This window comes from Tyto alba, unplaced genomic scaffold (assembly GCF_018691265.1).
Source record: "Tyto alba isolate M040663 unplaced genomic scaffold, T.alba_DEE_v4.0 Super-Scaffold_1, whole genome shotgun sequence".
Taxonomy (NCBI): Eukaryota; Metazoa; Chordata; class Aves; order Strigiformes; family Tytonidae; genus Tyto; species Tyto alba.
The window spans coordinates 34,857,942-34,882,623 of NW_024881261.1; the positions used below are offsets into that span (position 1 = coordinate 34,857,942).

Consider the following 24,682-nt stretch of genomic DNA (forward strand, 5'->3'; position numbering starts at 1 on the left):
AAGCTCTAAAACTGTGGTGAGAAACAACTGAGTTATCGTTAAACTATGCACTACATAGGGAAATTGACTTGACAGTGTTATTTATGGCTACTTCCTTGTCTGGAGAAAACAAAAAAACCAAACCAACAAACAAAAAAAAAACCAGTAAGGTGGTTGGCTCTTTCTGAAACTGAGATAAAAAGAAAAGCTCATAATCTCTTAAAAATTAGCTAACTTTTCTTTTTGTGAGGTTCTGTAATATCCTTTCTTCTTAATTTCTTCTTTCTGTCTTAACCTCATTCTTACTACACTGCTATCCGAACTCCTTCATATTTTCTTAATGTAACTGTAGTATTTTCCCTCTATCTTGATTTCATTAAGCATAATTGTATGATAGCAGCTTTGTCTAAACCGGTAACTATCACATGTGGTAACTACCCTTTAACAAACTTTTCTGACGGCTATTTTTGCGTGATGCTAGTTCTTCTTTCCTCCTGCCAGCAAACTGGCTCCAAATTGGATTAAAACCAATACCCAGGTTTCTTTCCTGTATTCCAGCTGCCTTTTTCCGTTGAGCTTCTGTGTCAGGAAAGGTTAACAAATTAGTGTTAATTATATACTGCAATAGCTATTATTTAACAATATTTACCTTTTTGGTAAGGATTGTCTTAATATGTCATAGTGTTATGTGGTATAGGAAGTAAACAAATGATGCTACTGATTCCGTGCTAATCAAGCAACAGGACTTCCTTGTTTTTTCTGGCACTGTTATCCCAATTAAAACTATCATAAATTTTTGACTGAGCCAGTAACTTCTTCGATTAATTCACTGTTCTCATTAGGAGTGTTCCAGGGTCTGTCTGTCACATTTGTTCAGGCTGTACTCAAAATTGGTCCTTGAAAGGGAATTGAGTTAAGTCTGCCCTTAGTGAAAGAACTGTAATGAAACATTACATCTTCTAATGACAATTTGAAAAGGCACAGACCCACATAAGCGGAGACCTGAGGAGGGAGTTGCTCATCTTCTTAGACGTAAAAGCAGGCTATGTTTGGTTGTTGCTGTCGTTTAAAGGAATGAAGAGATTGTCCTGGAGTCACAGACTGGTTGAGGTTGGAAAAGACCTCGGGAGATTAAGTCTGACACACCTGCCCAGAGCAGGGCCACCTACAGCAGGCTGCTCAGGGCCATGTCCAGTCAAGTTTTAATATCTCCAAGGTAGGAGATTTCACAGTCTCTCTGGGCAACCTGTTGCAGTGTTCAACACCACAGTGGAAAAAGTATTTTCTTAACTTTAAATGCGATTTCCTGTGTTTCAGTTTGTGCTCATTGCCTCATGTCTTTTCACTGGGCACCATAGACAAGAGGCTGGCTCCTTTACTCCATCTTCAAAAAAGATAGCAGCAATCACTCTTAGTTATATTATTAACACCCTGATTATTAACAAGTTTATATTGTATGTTCAGTTGATTTTTGTGGTGCCAAAGGCATCCAATTCTCTATCCAGATCCACCTCCTCGAGGTACCTTCCTTGGATTTCCATCCCAGCAGTGCTGCCTGCTCACTACATCTGCATCCTTGCTGCTGCTCAGGTTGTCTTGCACTCTAGTGATTGTGACCCTAGGCTGGAAAAGTAGAAGCAGAAATTGGCTCTCCTCAGCTAGTTTGCTGAAGTTAAGCCAGCAGATAGCTCTCTTGTCTTCAGCAAATTAGCTCTGTGGATGCACGCACAGACCAGCTGCTCTAGTGTACAAACCAGGGAGTTAATTATCTCTCTCCCTGAGGTAAACCCTAACTACAGGAAAAGGTCTAAAACTTAGAAAAGCACATACTCTATAGCTGAAGCATCATTGATGGTAAATGCGATTGAATTGGGAAAAATGTTCTCGGAGAGAAGGATTAATGAAGAAAGATCTGCTGAGTCCTCAGTAGTTGCAGGTATCTGCATTGCTGCTGTTCCAAGTGCAACTGATGCTCAATCACACTTCTCTGTATCATTATTTTCCTGTTGCATATGGTTTCTGGACCTGAAGTTTCTATTAATGCTAAGAAATTCATGTCTTCAAATTTTTACCTGTAGAGGGACTTATCTGATCCTGACGCATACTGTTTTGTAGGATGGTGTGCAGGAATCCTTAGGAACGATCTGCTTTAGGATGTGTGGATTTGCAGTACTCAAAAACACTCTTAATACTTTATCTGCTGAAGAAATTTTAGTAAGGTGTGTGCATGTGATTGCCTGTGAGACACAGACCTGAGCCCAGACTGCACAGGTCTGCAGGAGACATACCTTCTTTCAGTGAGCGGTCGGAAGATGGGCTTGTTCTCACTATAAGGTCCTGAATCCAGGAACCTAGGGGGTGCCAGAGGGAGTACTGTGCTTCCCTTTCTATACTCAGATACTGATCGTGCTTTAAGAGTAATAGGTCAAAATAATTGATAGCTCTAATATTAGAAGTAGTTGAAGGGAGGCAAAAGGAAGAATAGAAATACAAAGTTTTATCTTCAATTGGGGTCCTCTAGCTTTCCTCTTTTAATCAAAATGCTGTTTCCAGAAAACTTTGCTCTGGTATTACTGAGTTGCAGCAGTAATTATATGGCAACATTCATTATTTGACCACATGTAAAGAAAGATGACCCCAAATTTTAAAACACAGTTGCAGTTGTGACTGCAATGAGAGAATACAGTGTGCAGAAATTTCCCCAGCACAAGCCGGTCTGTATCTAAAAGCACTACATGTAACCTGGACCTCAGAAAAGGCCAGCAAGTAATTTCTGCTGGTTTTGTAATCCCAATGATGTTATTTACCTGAAGCAGGATTTAGATGACTGCACAGAGCTTTATTTGAGATGATTCAGAAAGGTCAAGGTCCAAGGTGGTGAGCCAGCCTGTGTAGCTGTGCTGATGTCCTGGACTGGAGAGCAGTGTTCCCTTTACAGAAAGAGGTCTCAAATGGCTGTTATTAAACCCATAATTTGGGATTTTCATATGCCCAAATGTAATGCAAATCTGCTGTCTTTCTTGTTTGAAATTAATGACAACAAAAGGATGTAATGGAAGTTCAAGGAAAGGGTTATAATAATCACCACCCTGGAGCCTTACGCTGACTCCAATTTTCGTATGTCTGGGCCTACTTTGAGCTAAGTTATGTCCCAGCAATTTAACACTTGTGTTTCATGTTTCTGTGTATTAAAGACGTTAACTTAAAGGGTCAGAAAGCATACTTTTGGTGGTAACTGCTAATCCAGTTGAAGACTTAAGTAATTGATACAAGAGATTTTAGTGGTGGTTATGGTTGCGATGCAACTCATCTGCAGGTAACTTAAGTGAGGGAAGTCTTCCTTCCAGCGTTTGCACTAGCTACAAGACTTGTTCTGTGCCAAGGATGGTGGAACTCAGATACTTCATTTCTGTCTGAGAACCCAGTGGATGAACCATCTAAACTTTACAGCCACTCAAAACCATAACTGTGACTTCATGTTTTTTAGTTCAACCGATCAACACATTTAATTGTTGAGAATCCATTATTTGTGACATTAGTGGTCCTAAGTACTTCAGAGATCAGCTGCTGAGGTTCCTGAGTTTTGGGCTGCACTTTGGTTTTTGGTGGGTTTTCTTCCTTGTAGTGTTACTTGTGGTTTCATGTATCTTGGTGGAGTGTTTTTCAAAATGTGCGAGAGACAGGATGAAAAAGCATGTGGAAGAAATGTGTCCATACAGGAATATGGTGGGAAACGAAGACATAACAAACCATCTCCTGATTCCCATCTTTGACTTGTTGGATAGTGCCTTTCAGTGTTGATTTTTGATGGCTAACAGTTCTTTCTAGCAACTTCTGGGAGACAATGGGTATGCCAAAAAGGGTAAACCTCTGTGGGAAGAAGTTTTTATTTGTCTAGACAGAGTTTCCTTGACATTATGTAGATAATTGTTCCCTCGTCTCCTGCAGACTACCAGGTTGGAGCAGTGTATTTATGCCTGTTAAACCAGAATTTCTGCCTATTGTTCTTCCTGCCTTCCTCACTTTCCCTTGCCGTAGTCCAGCTATGTTATAGTAGGACATTAAACATTCAGCATCCAGAATGTCTAGACAGGCTAAAAGACTGTCTGTGCTCCATTTTTTCAGAGTTAATTTTCCTAACAACTAAAAGGCTATTTGGAAAGAGAAGGTGGCAGAGTTCCTAGTATGAGACACATCTTCAGGCTGCCTTCTGAAGCATGTATGGAGTAATGCACTTTGGTAGGGATTTCTAGCAGTACACAAAATTCCTGTGCAAGCCTCCCCCTGCTCCCCAGAGACGCTTCAAGCCTTCGACAATTATTGCTAATGTCTTAAACAGCTTGCACTTGTATTCTAAGGATACAAGACTAGATTGAAATGTACCCTGTTAGCTGGTAACATCCTGTTTAAATAACAGAAGAATGAACTAAAAGGTAACTTCCTTGCCACAGAAGATGGGAAAGATCTTTGAAGCAGAAACAAATGGTTTCCACTTAAATTACGGGACCTCTGGACCAACAGAGATATTTTGCTGTGCATACCGGCTAGTTTTAACAATGTTAAACAAGCAAGCAAGAAAAAATTCAAACTTCTTTCCATATAACCTTTTTCTTTGTTGCTGACCTCAGTTACTCTCTCAACAGTAAAAAGCAAGTACTTTTTTCCTGCAGGGTAAAAATGAGCAGTTGCTTCTGGAAGCTTTGTAAACTGAAAGTTAGATACAATTTAAGGGCTGACGATCCTGTTGCTGTTAATCTACCTGCAAAGCCTGTATGATTGTATTCTGTATCATAGAAGCTTTAAGCTTTGATTTCAGACCCCAGGACAAGCCTGGGAGGCTTTGTCAGAGGTGGGGAGGAAGGGAGGGCAGGCAGGCTGCACAGCCCCGGCTGCTGAGTGCTTGTGCAGCTGGCAGGAGTGAGCACACAGCGGTGCTCCTCTCCAACCATGCCTTTGGGGTCCGTCCCAGCTCCCCCTTTCCCGACTGGCTGAAGATTCCTGGGGAGCCTTGCGCTAACCCTCTTAACTTGCAGCAAGGGAGAATGGCTTCCTTGCAGAAGTGATTAATAATCTGGGCTCTTTAAAGCAAAGCACCTTTTGCTGTGTTAAAGAAAGGTCAGCCCTCCAAGAACAGAGAATATCAGCAGAGATTTCAGACGGGTTGCTGGGATATAGAGAAGCAGCACGCAAGAAAGATGCCTGGATCAAAGAGGACAAACAACTGAATGTGATTGCCCAATATAATGGAGTGACTAAACGGATAACGTGTTGTTACCTCTATTAATGAGAATAAAAGGTAAGTGGTACATTTATTACCTTATGCCGTTGAAAGTCATATAGAGTTAACAGAAATCTGGTTACGATGTTCAGTATTATAGAAGTACTGGAAAATTTTGGGGTTAGAGCTAGAAATGTACCATGAAGCATTTAGGGACTAGAAAATAAAATCATTTAAGGAAGCTTGCAGTTTAATTTGTCAGGAGATTGAAAGGTGACTTAAGCATGCATAAATCTTTGTGGAGAGAGAATGAGTGTGAAAGCTCTCCAATCTATCACTTGGAGCATAGCAAGAAGCAATAACTGGAAACTAAAGGCAAAATCAGAGTTTAAAAGCATGTGCATAGTTTCCTATAGGGAAAAACAATTTACTGACGAAAAATTAAAAAAAAAAAATCAGTTTTCTGATGTCTTCAAATCAATATCCTTTAGCAGCACTGCTTCTAGAAAACAAAGGTTATCTGACACAACGCACGAATGAATTATTTTTGTGTCTTGGGTTGAAGTCAGATGAAATGATTTGGTACATCCTTCCAGTTTTAAAATTTATGAAAAGAGACATCTTCCCCGATTCAGGAGAGAATTCAGAGAGAAGACAATTCTTGGGAGAAAAGGCACCCAAGCAATGAAGAGACAGAAAGCATTGCTCCAAGAAAAAAAAAAAAAAAAAGTCAGAATATTGTATAACAAAATAGCTTCCTTAAATGCGTTTGTTGGTCAGCAGTTTTGACTAGACCTGTTTTAGGATGAAGAAGGAGGGCATAGTGAAGTCAGCTGGCTGAAGACTAGCTTTTGGTTGTACATAGGAGTTGCTGTCCTGGCTCCCAGCACTGGTCCCCCTGAGTAGCTCTCTCAGCAATCTGTGTTGTGCTGCCCTGGAAGGGTGGGAGGAAGAGAGAAGGAAAGGGAAAAATGAGAGCTCGGGGTCCTTTGCTGGCAGACTTTTGATTTGTTGGATAATATGAGATAGTCATTCAGTTTCTGGTACTGGTTAGGCTCCTCTGGAGTTGTGTGTGTGGGTTTGGGCTCTGCATTTCAATAGAGAATTGGATGTAATAAAGGGAATCTAAGAGTCTAGAAAATGTGCCATGAGGAATGGGAGTTGTTCCTTCAAGGGAAGGCGTTTAAATAACGGTTTCAGTTTTGAAAGTTGTTGCAAATGGAAATTAACACTTTTCTTCCCACATTTAGGGGAGGCAGGATAAAAACTGGCAAATACCCCTTGACTCAGCTTAACTTTGCAAGGAAAAGCTTCCCAGTAGGATAACAAAGGAGTAGTGAAAAGAGCGAAGAAAAGGTGTATAAACTCTGAAAGACTTCAGGAACAGATAGGACAAGACATCTGTCCAAATGACACAGGGTGATTCTGTTTTTGTTATGCAGCAGATTATTTGGGGTCCCTTCTGGTTCAAAGACTTTTTTTTTTTTTCTTTTCCTGCCTCTTGGGCTGATGGCCATGGGTTGGTCCACTGTTTAGCTGGAGGCTATGACTTCCTGCAAATGGATATTGTGCTGAACAAGGTTCTAAGTGTTGCCAAAGAGTGTATATCTCCTCTTCACTTTAAGTAAAATCTATCAGTCTATTCAAAAGGCAAACATTGTTCCCTGATAAAATGCAGCTGGTGTGCATATGAGCTTAGTCAGCAGACTATAAAATAGCATAAGCTTTCCAGAGTGATCAGAAACATCAAAAGCAGAAAGTGTCTTTTTAAAAAAAATCTCCAACAGATTGCTATAATTAATATCTGTGATGCACCACAAGTAGTGATGGGTTATAGCTGAGATGATATTACCCAGATAGGAAGAAATAATACAGCTTTAGTCTGTGTCTCTGTATACAGATTTCAAAACCTGGAGAGAGAGTGGATCATCAGATACCAGAGTCTGTGTAGCCTATCATTTAAAATGGGTTTGCTCTCATGAGAAAGGCAGACATTTACTGTCAAGTTCAGCTGCAGCTTTTGAACAAATGAACAGCTTTAATGCCGCTCAGCTTAGGAAGAGGAGAAAATAAAATCTACAAATCTGTCCAGTGGACTGCCTTACTGAGATGTGCTGGTGTATAACCTTGGTCTGTGGTCACGCTTCTCCATGGTGTAACGTTTGCAGGTCTGCGTGCAGTACTTGTCAAAACCCATTCTGTCAATAGCTTATCAATACAGAAGTAGGGGAGCCACAGGAATGGCACTCCTGCTCTGTGAGAATTTCTCAGGTAGTCTTTGACTTGGATATTAGCCCCTCTGCCTCTGCTTGCCCTTGGGGGGCTGTATCTCGTATGCTTTCAACTCCAAACGGAAGCAATAAGGTGGGATGGACATACAGCTGCTGCCAGGAGAACAAGTCTCAGATGGAGCTGTTCTGAACTTTCCCTTCCTCTTTAGATTGCATTTCCCATAAGAAAAAAATTCTAAGGGGTACTCTTACGTTTCTGCTAAGGAACAAGGACTTGGAGGCGTTTAACCCATTGCAACCAATCTTTAAAAACTGATACAACCAATCAACAGTTGTGTGATAAGCCTTTTCACGGCATGGCAAGTTCTCTTAAAGTAAGTAGAGTTCCATTTTAATATTTGTACTTTTATTCAGATTAATTGTATTCTGTTTGAAATTGCCTGGTTCTATTAAGCTGCAGTCAAAACAGGCTAGTTCTGGAGTGAAGAAAATTATTTGGCTTTATATTGGCAGGGCTGTTCTGGGTTTCTTTCAGTGATCTGTCTTGGCTCTATCTGCCTTCCTTGATCTATAACTCATTGAATTAACAGTGCTAGACCTCATTCTTTTGTAGTCTTGGGGGGGAAAATAAAGCAAATCTTTGGGCCTGTTCTTGTATGTGAAGTTTTTCTACTTACAAGGATTTCCCTCTGAGATATAGTTCAGCCATCCTACAACCCCAGCTAGATTTTTTTTTCCTACCTCTAAAGTTTGTATTGCTTAAAATTCACTAATAATTGAAACTGTCAGGGCCTCAAAAAGTTAGGAAACTGACTTCAAGAATCCTATCCAAACCATGAATTTAACATGTTCCTGTTTTTGTTTGGGTTCTCAGGCTTTGCATTTGCAGGTATACCTGCTAACATAAGGGGAAGAAATTATTCAAAACCTAAACATTTTACTTATTAATATAGAAGCAAGAGCTTTAAAAGTATGTCAGACTGAGTGTAATAAAACTGAGAACAACAGTGGTTAAACCTATCACATTAAAAAACAAATGCAGAAATGCCTATTTAAAACTTCTTTTATTTTCCTTTTTCCATTAATTTGGATGCTTCGCATTCTGAAGTTGTAATGTTAATTTCACACACACATGTTCCTGAAAAAATAAACTTAAAGCCTCTTGGTATACTGTCTGTCTCTGTATTGGAAAAAAAAACCACTTCAGACACAGCTGTGTTGGACACCAACTGGCTCTGCCATGTTCCCCAGTGAGATGCTGCACTGGGAGGCTGGAACACATATGTGAACAAGAAGTGGCATGTCCAGGATTTTGCGCAAAAGCTTCAGCTGCTTTGATTTCATAAAATATCCACGGTGTTGCCCAACAATTGCTCTCAGATGAAATTCCATTAAGGCAGGAGCTGGGATGTTTATCCAGTGAGCAGAGCTTAACTTTGATGTCACTTCACACACAGGAAAGACACACGAAGAGTTAGATATTTGAAACTAGCATAAACTCTGATTTTTGATCATAATAATAATCAGTGGTGGGAATCACACCACCTTAGAGTGTTCTAAGAAAGAGTCATCTTCACCCATTCTATATGCTGTTGTTTCAACAAATAAACTGGTATCATCTGTTCCATATTCTGTCTCTAAAACTAAACACATCTCTGGTATGACTCAGTAACTGAAAGAATTCTGTGTTTTTTTCAAATTGTTCTACAGTTGAGACTCATGGAGAATATATTAATGTAAAACAGGGAAAGTAAGAAAAACCTAGTACTGTGATTAATATACATGCATTTGAGGAGCTGTGTCAAAGTGGTGCTGTTTTTGGGGAGCTTATCCTCCTAGTGTAGGGGACAGAATCCCACAAATCCCTGTCAGCATCAAAAGCTCTGTCAGAAACTAGCCAGCATCTTCCTAAAATGTTGCTCAGTTGTCATTTTTACAGATGCAAAGTCAGAAAAATGTTTGTTCACCTGTAAAGGAGGTGACATTTAAACATTTATGTTGGTATACATACATAGCATTATACCAAAGAAGTTCAAATGAAATCGAGGGCAGGTGACCTTTACAACTGATTTTCCAAACACCGTTAAAACAATTTCAAGCAACTTCTTGCTATACTAAGTTGGCTTTTGTGGGGGTCTTAAAAACATCCTATACTGAGATAGCTGTAAGTATCCTCCTTACATAAAAATAGACAGACTGTGAGTAAGACATGCCCGTTTTGAGTAAGTACGTGGCATGGATTTAATTGCCACGTTGCTCCATGTGTTTCAGCTGTGCAGGAGCATGAATTATAATTCTGTGTGGACTGAAATACAGCAAAGTCCCTGTGGCATCCTTGTGCCTGTTTGCTGTGGCCCAGCAAACACCACCCAGCTTCTTGTACTGAATTAAGTCTCTAAACATGCTATGAAATAAAATATTATCTTCTTTGCAAGATAAATCACTCGTAATAGCCATTGGCCTTTACCTTTTCAAAAAGGTGTCTTTACGTGTAAATTTAGCTTTCTACCATGCACAGTATTGCCATGGCAACAAATGCAAGAAAAATAAATATACAAGATAAACAGCGTTTTTTTCTCTTAAACCTATTCTGTATGAAACAAAATATGCAGCTGTGGAATTAATGTAGACACTACCTTGGACGGTAAAAAAAGAGTATCAGTCTTTTCCTGGAACGGTTATCTGAGATAGTATCAAACACACAATTGCTTTCAGTCAAGAAATCCTGAGTATTCTTAGTTAATATGCTATAAACTAGAGCCCTCATCTTGCAGTTTGCTCTAGATGGTCTGGAATGCTACGAACCTCAGCGGAGTGCTATGCAGGCATCAGGATCTACCTCTGCATGGGGGTTTACAGAATTAGAATCTAAAATGTAATGTCTCCCAAGTAATTTATATTTTGAATGCTTTGTTTGGTGAGTTTGCATTGTACAATCTGCCATAGAAGAGGTTTGTTAGTCAGGGGGCATATAAGTAGTGGTTCAGATTTTTGCTTTCATTGAATGTAATGAAGAAAGCATTCACGTTAGGCCTGTTTCAACAAAAAGATTGATGAGTGGTGTACTTTAAATTGCCCACAAATTCCTCTCTCTTTTTTGCATCGGTTACCCCCTACAGAGGTCAAGGTAAGGAGAGACCCAAAATGGCATATATCATTATTTTCAAAACCCAAATCCCTGCCTGGTTAAAATAAAGTTTCTTTTTATATTATTGTATACTCCCCTATTTCAGTTTTCAAATTTCACAGTATACGGCTAGAGGAACAGTTTTCAAACACTGTCATGGTTGAAATGTTCCATGTTTGTTTATTTACCCTCTTTTTTCTTCTCTAAGTCACTTTTAGCCTCTTGATTGTACATGCTTGTGTTTAAGGCTGCAGAGGAGTGAAGATGCCTGTGGCTGAGTTTTACTTGTTAGAAGAGGTGAGGAATTCTGGTGCTTGCCTGTGGAACAGAAACCATCCTGCGCTCTCTCATCTGAGTAAGAAAATAGCTTACTAAGAGTAAGCCATTTCTTCTCACTGTATGGCAGGCAGGAAAATGAGCTATTACTCTCACTTAAAGATATGTTGAAGAACTAATTTCTGGTAGAGTGTGGTGCTGACCTTGGCATGTCATTCGCCGTGAGAGTCGGCAGGAACAATGCTGAAAACAGTAATCTCTTTCTCTACCCAAACTGTTCAGTGGCACATTCAGCAGCATCGGCATCTATCGCTTCGGGTATCGCTTTTATGTTTCTTGGTATCAGAAGAGTAAAGTTGAATGTTTCCAGCGATGGCGTGGGCAGAACTTTCTACAGTCTCTTCTGATGAAAGACAAAGCAGTCTGCTTCAGCACACAGTTCTGTGTGTAAAGCTGGCATGCAGAGGTGGATTACCTAAGGTATCGGGGAGTAGTCAGCTGCTGCATGTCTCAACCTGCCAGACCATGAGCTTGTCAAGAGTACATGGGCTGGGTCATGCTGGTGACTGTCTTACCCAGTGTCCTGCCTTGGGCAGTGGCTGATAACAAGTTGTTTAGGGAAGGAAAAAAGGTTACAGGGCACACAGGCACTAATTTTTCCCACGCATATCCTTCCACCCTCCTGGTCACCTGAAGTTTTGGATCAACTGCACGTAGCAGCCCGTCTGGGCCATGTAAGGATGTGTCCTTAGACAGCCTTTGGCGTGAGGGCTCGTAAATAAGCACGGAGGCACCTCCTGAAGTTCTGGACCCTTATGTCCACGCTCCAGCACGCACAAGGGCTGTTGCACACTGTCCCACCGCCAGCGAGCAACCTCGGGGTCAGCAAGGGCAGCCTCAGGTTCCCTGAATGTGTGAAATGAATGTTTTGATCGGTCCTGTAACACATAGGATGTAAGCATGTAGGGAACACAAGGAAAAGGCAAGGGGTGAGCATCCCCGCCTGCCTTCCTTGACGGAGTTGGTCGCTGTGTTTTGAAGGGAAGAAATGAGATGGGGAGAAAGGGTGCTGTATTGTGTTTTTGTGTGGGTTTTTTTTTTTTTTTTTGGTTTTGTTTTAATTAATTATATCCGTTCCTATGTCCCGCAGTGAAGGCTGGCTTCGTGGGTCACTCCGACCAAGGCCGGCGGAGGCCCAGCCCCGCCGCGCTGGCCCGGGGCGATGAGGCGGCAGCGGCGGGCAGGAGGCGCGGGGGGGCGGGCGCTGGCCCGGGGCCCGGCCGGCCCTGCCTCGGGGGGACGGGAACCGCCTCCCCGGCCGCTCCCGCTCCCGGCCCCCCGCCGCCGCCAGGGCGCATGCGCGCCGCCGCCGGGCCAATGAGGGCGGGCGGAGGCGGTGCCGCGGCCATTCCGGCCCGGCTGGCTGAGGGGACGCGCCGCCGCCGCCGCCGCCGCGATGGTCTCCTGGATGATTTCGCGGGCTGTCGTGTGAGTGCCGGGCGGGGGAACAGCGGGCGGCCCCGGCCCTCGCGGGGCGGCGAACGGCTCGTTGCTTGGGGCGGAGGCGGTTCCGGGGTTTCCCCCGGCGGGGCTGGGCTGGTGGCTGCGGGAGGGAGATTCACACCCTTTCCTCCTTCCTTCTTCATTTTTCTCTCTCTTTCCCCCGGTGGGGCGGCTGGCCTGGCCGCTGCCGGCGCAGGGGGCGGCTGCCTGGGCCGGAGCGCCGCGGTGCTTCACCAGCCGGCGGTTTGGAAGTTCTGCCTTACGACAAATCGCCTCGCTTTTAGGAATTTAATTAGTTCAGGGCGCTTCTTCCCCGCCGCCCCCACCCCCCCCACCCCCCCCCCCACCCCTCCGCCGAAAGGAATGAGGTAGCAGGAGCTAGGCCGTTGCCCAGGAGGGACATTCGTCTCCCCGGTGCCTTGGGGGGTCCTTGTCCGCCCAGAAGCGCCCCCCAAACCAGCCCCGGGCTCCCGGTGAGCACCGGTTGTTTCCCCTGGACTCACCGTGGGCTTCTCGCCCAAAGTGCGTGTTTCTGAAGGCTGTAGAGCCAAGAAGCTCAGACCGCAGGTGCCTGTCACGCGTAAATTGCAAGCGCGGCTTGTAAATTGATCCAAATTAACCTGTAAAATCTGTTTGGTAACTGTTCTCCTTTTTAACTTGTAGCAGAGCTGAAAGAGCTAGGAGAACGCTTGTGAGGGTGAAATGGGGGTCTGTGGTGTGTGTAGGTTATCAGCTGATGGAGAGGTGGACTGGCAGTGTTACTGTGTATTGTCCTTTGTAAATCTGTGGTTTTGGCAACCAAAGGGGAACATTTGCTGAGGTGAAAAGTACCGTCTTAGATACTGTCCAAGTTCTTTTTGAGAAAAAATAAAGTCCAGTGCAACGTCTGGTCTTTTTCTTGGGCAGTGTATTGTTGCTTCATGGAACTGATGGGTTATTTTTCTCCTTTGCATAATATTCTCTAATGAATGTGGGGTAGTATTTGAGCAGCTGAGTCTTCCTCGTGCGTCTTGCTGTGGCTGTGGAGGCCCCAGTGCTTATGGAGTCGCTTGAACTGAGATTTGCTGTGTGCGACTTTTTGCCAGGCAAATGAAGTGAATCTGCTCACAAAGCAGTCCAACAGACATCTGAGTTAGTGCAAGGGATGTAGCAGGAGTGTATGACCCAAAGCAGGGTGTACTGGGATTTCCCTGTTTTGGTGGTGACAAACATGTCCCTTAAGTTGTCTGGTGTAATCTCATCTGAAAACTTGGTTGTCAGGAATCCTTCTTATACTGCCACGTATATTTTCCTCCTGCGATCCAGTCACCTAGATAAGTAGCAGTTGTTCTCCCTTTCCCTGCCCACCCTGAGACATGTCAGATAATTGGAACTTGAAAAGTAGAGCATGGTGTTCCAGGGTTGGCAAAGGACGACATTGGTTTGGAAGAGAGAGGCTGTGGGAAGAACTGCTAACTCATGCACTTTGTCAGTGTGATCTTCCCATGGGCAATACACAGCGGTAGGAGCAAGAGACATACACTTACTTTATGTACACCAGGTGTAGCTGCTGAACCTGTTTCTACTTTGTTATATAAAAGCAATGAGAAAATTTTTATTTTAACAACTTAGGCTGCGTTGGTTATAGGGCTAATATCAGCAATGCCGAGTACCTCAATTTCTAAAGACCAGATTCTTGTGCAGTTACTTGTTTGCTCCCTGAAAGGAATTGCTAAGGGTTGTATTTGCATTTTAAGGATCAGGTCCTTTATAGGCCTAACCAATAGCACAGGGCATGAAGAGAATAGCTACTGCTACCCACAGATTAATTGCAAGAGGCAATAAAGGGCAATGTATTGTGCAGTTCTGTGTAGTTTGGTTTCCTGTTTGCCATTGGTCACTCATTTGTGTGCCCTAATTATTTTTGCTAAAAAGGGAGTCCTTAATGTTATTTATAAATCTTCTCTATCTTTTTGTGTCCTTGTTTCCTAGCTGTGAGACTTTAACTAGTTTGCCAGTGTTCAGCTTTCCAGGAAGGGAGAAGTGTTTGATGACAACTTGGGCAGCTTCGAGACTATTGTTTAACTTGGCTTAATAGAGCAAAACTCCCATGGAAAAGGAAGGTGGGAAGTAGCACAGAGCTAGGTGTGGTGTGACATAAGAGGTCTTAACTGTAATGGTCTTGAGACTGTCCTCCTTGTCCTTTTCTCAGTGTCCATTATGCTGCCTTCCTCTATTTGGTCTGTTTTCCTTCCTGATCTCTTTCCAGACATACCTGTTCCAGTGCCTTTGTTCCTCTGACTTGTGTGTCATGACTTTGGAAGGTATATACTACCTTTTTCTTAAACAGCATAAGAAAGATGGAAATATTTTTAACGACTACGTAGCTGAGGTTCTCTCTTATGTATGTAACGTATTAATTTTGGGGTGGTGATGTTCTGTTGTGAGTGATGGATATCCTATGCTGTCTGTAACAAGTCCAGGGAGCCTTGTGGGCAGCTGTCAGGTATACCTGTTGTCTTGACTGGTGACTGGAAAGAGCAGCAGTTGTTTAGGCTACAGCAGAATCCTTCTGATTGACTACTATTTTTTAGGGCCAAAAGAGCAGCAAAATACTAATTTGTAGGTGTGTCACAGTGCCCTCTGCTGACTTCTGAAGTGGAGGACTTGTTCTGACATGCATGTTCCAAGCCAAACTGACTTCTGATTCAGTTTGAGAGTTTGCAATTTGGGGTTAATCAACTCTGCTTAAAATAGTTTGGTTAAAGCATTAAGGAACTAGGGAATGGAGCTTGTAGAGAATTAGAATTCATAATTGCATGTGAATTGTCTCAGAGTCATGCACAGGAAACAGGGAGTGGTTCAAATTTGCTACTCCACATAATAATCTTTGGCAAAAGTTCATTTTAATGAAATATTTTCCCTTTGCTCTATAAATGCAATTATACTTAGACATCTAAACATGTGAAATAGCTTGTACTAATTGCATGTCGTCTTTAAGTTAAGAAGCAGAAGACTTGAAGCACAAAATTAAAACATTTAATTTCGAAGTTTTGTGTCTAGGTGGTGCTTCTGTAGTAAGTATAGGTCGTTGTTAATTCTAAAACACACTGGCTATTGCAACAGTTTTCAGAATGGTTACTGCAGGGTTTTTCCTTTCTTTCACTTCCAAAACCAACGAGACAGTAATTTCTTTCAGAGTTCCGGAAAACTTCTCAGTGTGGTATATCTTGTCAAGTTCTTAGTCTTTAATGGTGGGAATAGCTTTTTAAATTTGTGGCTGCCCATCTTGTTAACTTCTGATAGAGCCTGTGCCTGACTTCTAGCCTGCTTTGATTGCTCATTCTTCTCATTTGTAAGGTCTGAGCAATTGTGTACACATCAGTTGCTGAGACAGTATTTAATAGTAAACATGCTGAGTACTTGTCAGTCACAGCCTGGTATGGATGAGATCAGACTATCCTCTTGTGCCAAGCAAAGATGTGAAGCATCCTAAATACAAAGTAGATGGCCATTTTGTTCTTGCAATCTGTTAAAGCAGACTGTCTGCTGTAATCTGTTAACTTTTTTCCCCTCCTCACTTAAAAATGAAAGTTCCCCCATCTGTGTTGCTTTGCAACACTCTCTCTACCCTCATGTTTAAGTACATGTTTTGTTTTCTGTAAAGTTGGTCAGCAGTCGTGACTGTTGGAAGGAAGAATTGTAGTGGTTCACAGGAGGATGTATTTGTCTTGGATGCTAGCAGTTACTTTTTTATCTGCTTATACTTACAATGCCTGCCTTCCCCACCACCATTTTAGAGCCTTGCAAGGATGTACAAGTAAAAGATTCAGCAAGCATTCCTTGCCTCGGATATTAAATTGTCAGTGTAACTACATTAAGCTGGGCAAAGTATTAGTTGCTTTCAGCTTTTGATACTTTACAGATTGGATCTGTTGCTTTTGTGGTAGTTTCCCAGGCATTCTATTACTCTAGATTTAATACTTCTATTGTTGTTCAGTATTTCTAGACATCGAGCTGCCCCTGGAATTGCTGGACATCTCAGAAGGGGTGGCTGAAGCCATAGCTTCTGTATTGATTGGTTTATTGTCTGGAGTATCTGGTTTAGCGTGGTAGTGGTATTTTATGTAACTGTGTATACTTTGTTTGTAAACCTGGATTGTGTCTTGCTCTTGGAATACAATTTTTTTTTTAATTAAAAGCACTAAGTACAAAAATATTTACTCTGTTTGCTGATCAGCATACTGTCAAACATTTTGTTTTGAAACAACCATAATTCATGAGATGGAATTAAGTAATGATAGCACCACATGCTCTGTGGAAGGAATAGCTATATACAGCTTACTTTTCAAGTCAGAAGGGCTGTTTGTTTTCTGCAACTGCTTGTAGCCTGCTTTTCTGGCAGGATGGTTCTAGTTGAAGTATGGAGGATGTTGAGTGCTGTTGGATGCCGAATGCCTTCCAGTATCTTTCCAGTTTAAAGGCCTATAAATTGCTGCTGCACCTGTGGGGAAAAAGGAGTTGCTGTCATAATGTGTGTAACCAAGATGGAGAGATATGCTGAAATGTCTGTCTCACCACAGAACTGCTAAGACTCAGTCACCATGTATCAGTTATCCTTGGCACTTCATGGGATGCTTTAACAGATCTCACTGGCCTGTTGCTGGGAGGGGCCACCCTGCCCTTCAGCCTCTCCTTATTTTCCACAGGGTCCGAGAGTTTTGTGGCCACAGGGTGGGTCTGGTTGTTTTGTCAACCCAACTGAAAAGTAGCATGCTTGAAAGAGGTCAGTCTTTTGTTAGTTGGAGTGAATTGTGCCAGCTCACGCTGCAGTTGTGTAGTTGCTAGGTAAGTGCCATGCTGAGAATGAAAAGCTGCAGATCAAAACCAGCATTGTTTTTGGCATCAACATACTATCAGACTTGTTAAAGCGTACTCTGGAACTACGTTCTTCACTTGCACATGGCTGCTTATTTTTTCTCGCAGTGAAAATGGTTCCAGTAATAACAGTGTAGCTGTTCTAATCAAACAAGGTGTCAAAAATTTTTAAAGGGTCTTAAATTTTATAGGTTGAAATCTGTAAGCATACGTCAGTCTAGGGATTAAGTGTATTGTTTGGTCTGTGTGAAAGTTTAAAATAAATTACATAATTGAGCAATGAAATCATCAGAGCACTTCTCTCCAATAGTTTGGTTTCTTGGTTAGGCAGTCCTAATACGTACAGCAAAAAGTGTCTGCTCACTAAACTTGACTCGTAATACCTATTTTGTATTGCACAGACTTACAGAATGACTAGCTCTGACACTTTGTTAGAAGTAAGTGTCCCCACCGCCTGGCTGGCACACCTTCCCTTGAATAAATATTTGCTGCATAGTCTAGCTGCTCTTTTCTCTCCCGTGTTTATGGGACTGTGTAGGTGCAGAGCATGCGTGGTCAGTGTTCGCAGCCTGTGGCGGGCGGGTGGACTGAAGCTTGCTCAAAACAGATGGAGTACTAGAGGCATACTGTGGAGTCTCACATTCTTACTTAATGATCTTGGCATGTGCGCTGTTACAAAATGTGCTGAAATCCACATCTGTCCTATGCATTGTAGATAAAGAAATACCGAGAACTGCATGGTCTGGTGCAAAAGGACGTTTCTAATTAAAACAAACAAGCTCCACTCCTGCGTGTTCCACAAAGCGATGCCAGCTTTGAGCAAGCATATTTTAGGCTCTTGTGCATTTCTGCAACCTAGATGGGAATAGCTTGTCTTTCCTGGTTATTTTGTATGTACAGCCAACTCATGATATGCTCATATAAGGCTGAGGAAGATCCCAAGCCGAATTCTGATACTTAAAAAAAAAAGTTGCTTTGTCTCAATATTTTAAATTCTTGAAAAGAAATAATTTTAAAATGTATGTAAACCTATGTCTATCAAAACCCCCTGTTTTGGTGCTTCATGTGTAAAGAATGTGTAAAGGTTTTTCTAAGCTTTTTGATCCTTTTTATTTTGCTTTTGAAATTTTGGAATTTCAAAACCTGTGCTGTTAAGTGACAGTATTAGGTATGTGGAGAAGAAAATATTACACCTGAAAACAGTACTGTCTGTCTGTTGTGAATCTTTCAAATTTTAAAGACCTGCCAAACTAGATTGTAATCATTTACTACTGGACAAATGGGATGAGTTGAGCTCCTAGTCCTAGGTAGGAAAGATTATTGCAGTTTTTTTGCTGACCAGTCTGACTTTAAACATGACTGGCTTTGGTGGCACTGAATAACAAATTTGATGAAATGCTTTTGGACACAGGAGGAAATAAAGCGCTCTGTAGTGCCTAACTCTGTATTGAGCCTTTTGTCACCCATCGCTGTTACTTTCCAGCCCAGTTTATCACTGACAGACTAACAGGGCGTTACTTCTGTGTCTGTTGTGTTTTATAGCTACTCTGTAAGCATCGACATGGAAGCGGGTTTGACTAGACGAGTGTTTTCCTTGTGTTTATCATCTTTGAAATATTGCTTACATATCCTGAAGATGGTTGGAACTTGCATTTGATGTTGAAAACTAAGTGCAATTTCTTTCACAAGCCTTTAACCCAGTGTTTAAATGCAAGGATTCACAAAGCAGAAATTTTCCTGAAGTGAGAAGTCTGACATAATGCTTTACTGTCTTCTGCTAATAAAGCTGTTGGAACTTGCAGTGCTTGAAGGGGAAAATCAGAAAACAAGTTTGTGCTTATGCCTTCCTACCACTGTCTGGTTTTGTTATTTCCTCCCCCCACCCCATTTTGTAACTCATTGATCAAAACCATGGAAGAGAAAGTGAGGAAAATGGTCACTAGTTTAGAGATACCTTGATTACTTTTGATATTAATGCAACATTACCTTCAACTGTAATGTTTTAAAAAAAAAGCTAGTTCTTTGGCTTTGTCCTCTTATCATTCACTTTTGTCTGCTAATGTTTTTTACCAAACTAGGACTTAGTTCTAGAACACATGGTTTCCCTTATGTCTAATAACATGTAGTGTTACTCAGTTGCAGTGTATTTACTGTTAGACTGTTTTAGAAGCTGGAGAGGAAGCTGACCTATTCATTTTTTAGCAGCAAACAGCTTAAAATTTACTTGGAAGACAATGTATCTACAGAAACATAAAATACATGTTTTAAATGACTGCTTTGGTAGTTACTAGTTTGCCACAGATGCAATATAAGCAACCTTGCTTTTACTATTCTACATACAGAATGTTGAGTGGTAGTTTCTCTTGAATAGAAGTTAACCTTGAATGCTTGAGACAAAAGGGAATTTACACTTGTATAAAGAGGGTAATGTGAATCAGGCAAATTACCTTCCATTGGCATTTGGCAAATGAAGTTTCTGAAAAGTCACGCTTAAGTTCCCTCTGTACCTTGTGGTTTCTCAGCCTGCTTATGTATTACCAGTCAAGTGTATTTGTGTTAACAGAATTCTTATCTCAAAAATTAACTTCTGGTTAATTAACGTGGTGTGCATTAACTATTTTTAAGAACAGAACCTTCCTCTCCAACTACTTCATTAATGGACGAGTCTTTGACGAGAAACCAATAAATGATTTGGGTTCAGAAGGGAGGAAATGAAGGTATCTTTTAGCATGATATTTTTGCCGACTAAGTTACTAATACAACTACATGAGTAAGTTCGGTAGAGATTCTGCATGTTGTCAGTTCTTGACTTGGTGTCTAACTGTATTTACGGAGCTCTCTCAGTACCGGTTGTAATTGAGGAAACACGTATATTTTGGAATGACAAGTCCAGATGTTATCTCGACAGTATCTGCCAAATACATATTTCATAGAAGAAATGTTTTCCTGTGTACAGTGGGAAGTTAGTTTTTTGAATGCTCTAGGAGGCTTCACAAATACTTTTCTGGGCTCTAAGATTAACAGAATTGTTTGGAAATCAGGGACCTCAAGGCAAAAATTGAGATGTAAATAACTTGTGATGGTCAGAAGCAAAAAACCCAGCTGTCTGGGAAAGAGGTAAGACAGGATAGTTTTTACTTCAAGAGTTGGTGTGTGGTTGCACTTTTTTCTTTCCTAAAATTCTTGTCTTTTTGTAGCATTTTCTTGAGAGAGGCAGGACCTTAAGGCTGGTCTGTAACAGCACCCTTAGGTTCTAGGATGTGTAATGATTAAGTTGGAGCTTTCTGGGCCTTTGTGTTGTGAAGTTTATGTTTTTCTCTACAACCAGACACCCAGGTTAATATTCCACTTAGTGTGGTCTGTATAGCAGCATTGGACACTTTTTTTCCCCTTTTCATTAAAAAAAAAAAATGCAGCCCATATGATGAATGCACAGTTACATGCAGTGTGGTTTGTCTTTCACTTACAAATGGCTCAAAAAATAAAATGTGGTTTTCTTTGGAAAAAGCAGAAGCAATTCTTAGTTGGGACCACTCCTATTTTAAATGTTAGTTTCCTATAGTCAGTTACTTTGATGTTGATGGTGCTCCAAAAATGTTGAGAGAAAATACTCTCAGAGCAGCAAGCAATGGCATGATTGTGGATTTTTAACTTGTGAGATTCGGCAAAGTCTCTAGCAGACCAAAGTAAGGTAAAAAAGCAAAGTTGACAAGGTAAGGATCCAAGTGGAAACTAATATTTTTATTAACTGTATGGCATTCTGAGGTATTGGAGGGAATGGTTCTAGGCTGTAAGTGATGGCCAGGGCCAGGATGGGGAAACACCAGTGCAGTGGCTAGCCTTAAAGCCACTTTGCAAAGCTGAAGAAAGGTTTAGATTCCAGAAATGGTTGAGAATGAGCATGATGTTATGGTCTTAAGAGAATATAAACTCTTTTTCTTCTAATACTGAAAATAATATTAGAAGTACTAGATTACTGAACTTTCATAGTTGGAGTGTTGGATATGTCAGGCCACTTCCCTTATGCAGGTGCTGAAACAATAGAGAAAATGTGCTTGAACACATGAGCACAAAAAATTTCTCCCCATCTCATGCAGTTGATGTCTACATTGTGCAATTATGCACGGGCTTCCCATCATGTTTTCCATAGCTTGAATAAAGATAATATAATTTAGAGTGAATATGCCCAAGTTAGCACTAACAAAGAAAAAACTGGCCTTGGATCCTTTCAAAGAACCAGAAAGTTCTTTTTCCCATCATTGGAAGAGATTATTGCCATTCAAAATACTGAGTTTTCTTGCTTTGCAATTTAGGTATATTAATCTATTTGGGACTAGATATATTTAGTGAGGCTGCTTTAAACATTAAGTACAATTGCTGTAATGAGAAGGTATTTTGTTGGGGTTTTTGGGGTTTTACTCTGGAGATGTGGTGTTAGTGTATTTTGAACAGCATTTGTTTTAGTTTATTTCTATCAACTGCAGAACTTTTGTCACTTAATTGTGTTACTGTTATTCAGCTATGCTATCTTACTGCTTCTGTTACAATTTTCTACTGGATAAAAGATCATCTTCATATGCAAATCTGATTCGTATCTGGTCATTTCAACAGGATTGGGGTCTTTGAGGTCTCCAAGAGCTGAAGATTTAAGACTGTTAAACGTGTTTAAACATGTGCAGGCGTTGGCAGTAGTGAGATGGTAGAATTTGCTTTATTTGTTTATGTTAGATTTGACTCTCCAAACATGCCTCTGTCTTTGCTTGTTTCAAAATTTATTGTGTCATGGAGCAGAGAAACCTTCGAAAAGAAGTGGCCACTGACTTGACATGAGATAATTCAAGTTGCTGTGATGAACAATTTATTGGTGTACCAGTTAGATTAAAATGAAAAGTGTTGGAAGGCCTTGCCTAGATTCTTCTAGAGTATCCTTGGTATGAAGGGGGCTTCGTGTTCTTATATAGAAATTAAGACCTAATTAAAAAAACATAGGATTTTTTTATTTGGAATACAAAATTATTGGGAAGACACTAGGCACAAAGCTGAGTAGCAAGCATGCAAATAAGAGCGCTGGTAATTTTTTACTTTGATTTATTAAAGCCAAGAAACTAAGTGTCAAATGCAAATTTATCTTTAAATCTCATGACAAAACTAAACACCTCATTCTTGAATTTGCAATATTCATGTTAATCTTGTTCAGCACTTGATCTGCGTTAAATTAGTGATGTTTTTTAGGAGCTCACTGGTAGTATCCTAAATTGAGAGGATCACATTGCTCATGAAAACTGTACGTGTAGGTTGTAGTACCTCTGAGAGTAGTGAGTGCAAAGAGCTTTTCAAAAAACAGAGAGGCTCATAAATATGGTTCTCTATCAGTCACCTTTATTATGTAAAGTCTTGTAAAGTATAATCACCTAAAAAAGAGTTTATGCTATGCAGTGGTTTCTTTAAACATCCATGTAGGTATCAGCTTTCATCTTTAAACTTAAAAGCTAATTGTGGTCATAATTGTGTTCTTGCTCCATGGAGTAAGCTTATTTGTGCATGTACTGAATAAAAATAGAAAATACCTGCTGAAAAATAGAGTTGGTTTGGCCTTTTTTTTTTTTAAAAAATAATAAGAAATTAGTTGACCTCTTCTAATTGACCTCTTTAATCCAGCTGTCGGTCCTTGCTGATCATTAAAAGAAAAGCACAGTACAGTACAAGGACACAGCTTTGTCTTTGAACAAAGTCATGCCTGGTTCTCTTAAGTGCTGTGTGAGAAGTAGAAGCAGTCATTTCTGATTGTTGACTAGTTCTCAGTGTTCAGTTGTGCTCCTGCCTGGTGCCACAGGTACCTGCTGTGAGGACACAAATACTTGGCTTCCAGTGGTCAACAGTCATAGCAACAGGTGAAATCAGGGGCTACTTAATGTACATTTGAAGGATGGTAACTTATTTGAGGTTTAAGTAAGTGTGAGCAGCTTTGGAAATGAATACTTGTCTGACAGGGATTAAATTCTGCTATTGAGTTTGAGGTACGAGGTAGGTGAAAGTTTTAAGTTCTTTAGTAGGGGTTACTCTGTATTGAAGGCCTTCAGTGTTTCCTCTTCATCATGTGGAAGTTACAGATGCATCTTGATTCAGCTCCTTGGTGTGGATGCCTGAAGTTAGGAGCTCACCTGCTGACTGTTCTGCACATGTGCTTCAGCTTAGTCAGTCTGTAAACAGGAAATAGTGCAGGGATAGTCAGGAAGCTATTACAGTAGTGGTCTAACAGGTACGTTAAAATAAATCGATGAATAGGTAGGCATGCAGAGAAATGACTAAGTTCTGTAACAATTTCTATTCTACTGTGTTTTCTATTTTGCTTTCCAGTACTGGCTTTTGGAATTTTCTGTACTACTGGGCCTGTTGGGCCTTCTGACTAGGTTTTGAACAGGATTTGAGAGCTGGTGGTGTGGTTTGGTTTGTGGTTGGTTTATTTATTTATTTTTGATATTTGTTGTTATCTGCGGGCTTATACCCTTCTGTTAAAATATGTCTAGGCTATCCAGCAGCACAAGAAAAGTTGGTTGATCCTGGACACAAGTGTTGAACACCATCTTCAGACATAGTTATAGATTCTTCTAGCGAGATTGATATGCAATAGCTTCTCCTTAAGTACTTCTGCACTGTATGGGATCTGTATGTGAAGAAGTGAGTTGTTTCACAGGGTTTGTGTACGGTAATGCCCTGTGAACTCTGAGAAGAGAATGATGGGGAGAGCTGTGTTCCTAGAACACTGATGCAGCTTGTCCATGTGAAAATCTCCAGGCTGACTTGTTAGCGAGAGTAGCCTGGATTTTGCTTTGAGTTGGTTTGTTTTTTGTTTTTTGTTTTTTTTTTCTTTTTTTGCAGTACCTTGTTCCAGATGGCCCCAGGCCCTTGAGAGAGGCCTGTTAGGATGAATATAGCTGTAGGTAGGCTGTGAGTTGGATATTCAAGGTTAGCTCTTGGTGAAGGAGGTAGCACATCTAATGTGTATTCAGGTATCAAGTGAGTAGTTAATTAAGACTGCTCTGATCTTTATTGTGTTATATGTAGGGTTTTGTAGTAGCAAGTAGAATGAGTTAACAGACAGCCTAGAAAATACTGTGAAAGTTTCCAGTGCTTTCAATGCTTTTTGAGCATGTGGAAAAAACAAATAGGAATTCTTAAGAAGATGCATTTATAGGTGAATTTTGCTTAAGGTAATGGCAGAAAAGCAAAATTCTTACTTTAGACTCAAATAAATTTCTCTGCAGAGAAAATGGGTTAAAGGTTTGAATATTTTTTGGCATATAAATCTTGTTTTCTCTGAGAGAAACCTGGTGACCTGATGTGAATAAGTGATCAGTTTTACTGATACATCTTGCCTGTAAGTACGTCGGCACTTCCACACAGATTCCAGTAGAGAACATTACTGACAGAAGATAATTTCTTATAATTTTTTTGCTGTCTTTTTTTTAGATTTCTTTCAAGGCTCAGGCA

The 24,682-nt window shown here is 40.9% G+C and overlaps 1 protein-coding gene across 1 annotated transcript in view; it reads left to right on the forward strand.

Moving 5' to 3' along the window:
* The first annotated feature begins 12,219 nt into the window (after nucleotides 1-12,219).
* Nucleotides 12,220-24,682, forward strand: part of REEP3 (receptor accessory protein 3) — a 43,156-nt gene continuing 30,693 nt past the window's right edge. The window contains exon 1 of the mRNA XM_042790074.1: nucleotides 12,220-12,319. Coding sequence (XP_042646008.1) covers nucleotides 12,288-12,319 — 32 coding nt within the window. The 5' untranslated portion in view covers nucleotides 12,220-12,287. The remainder of the gene's footprint in view (nucleotides 12,320-24,682) is intronic.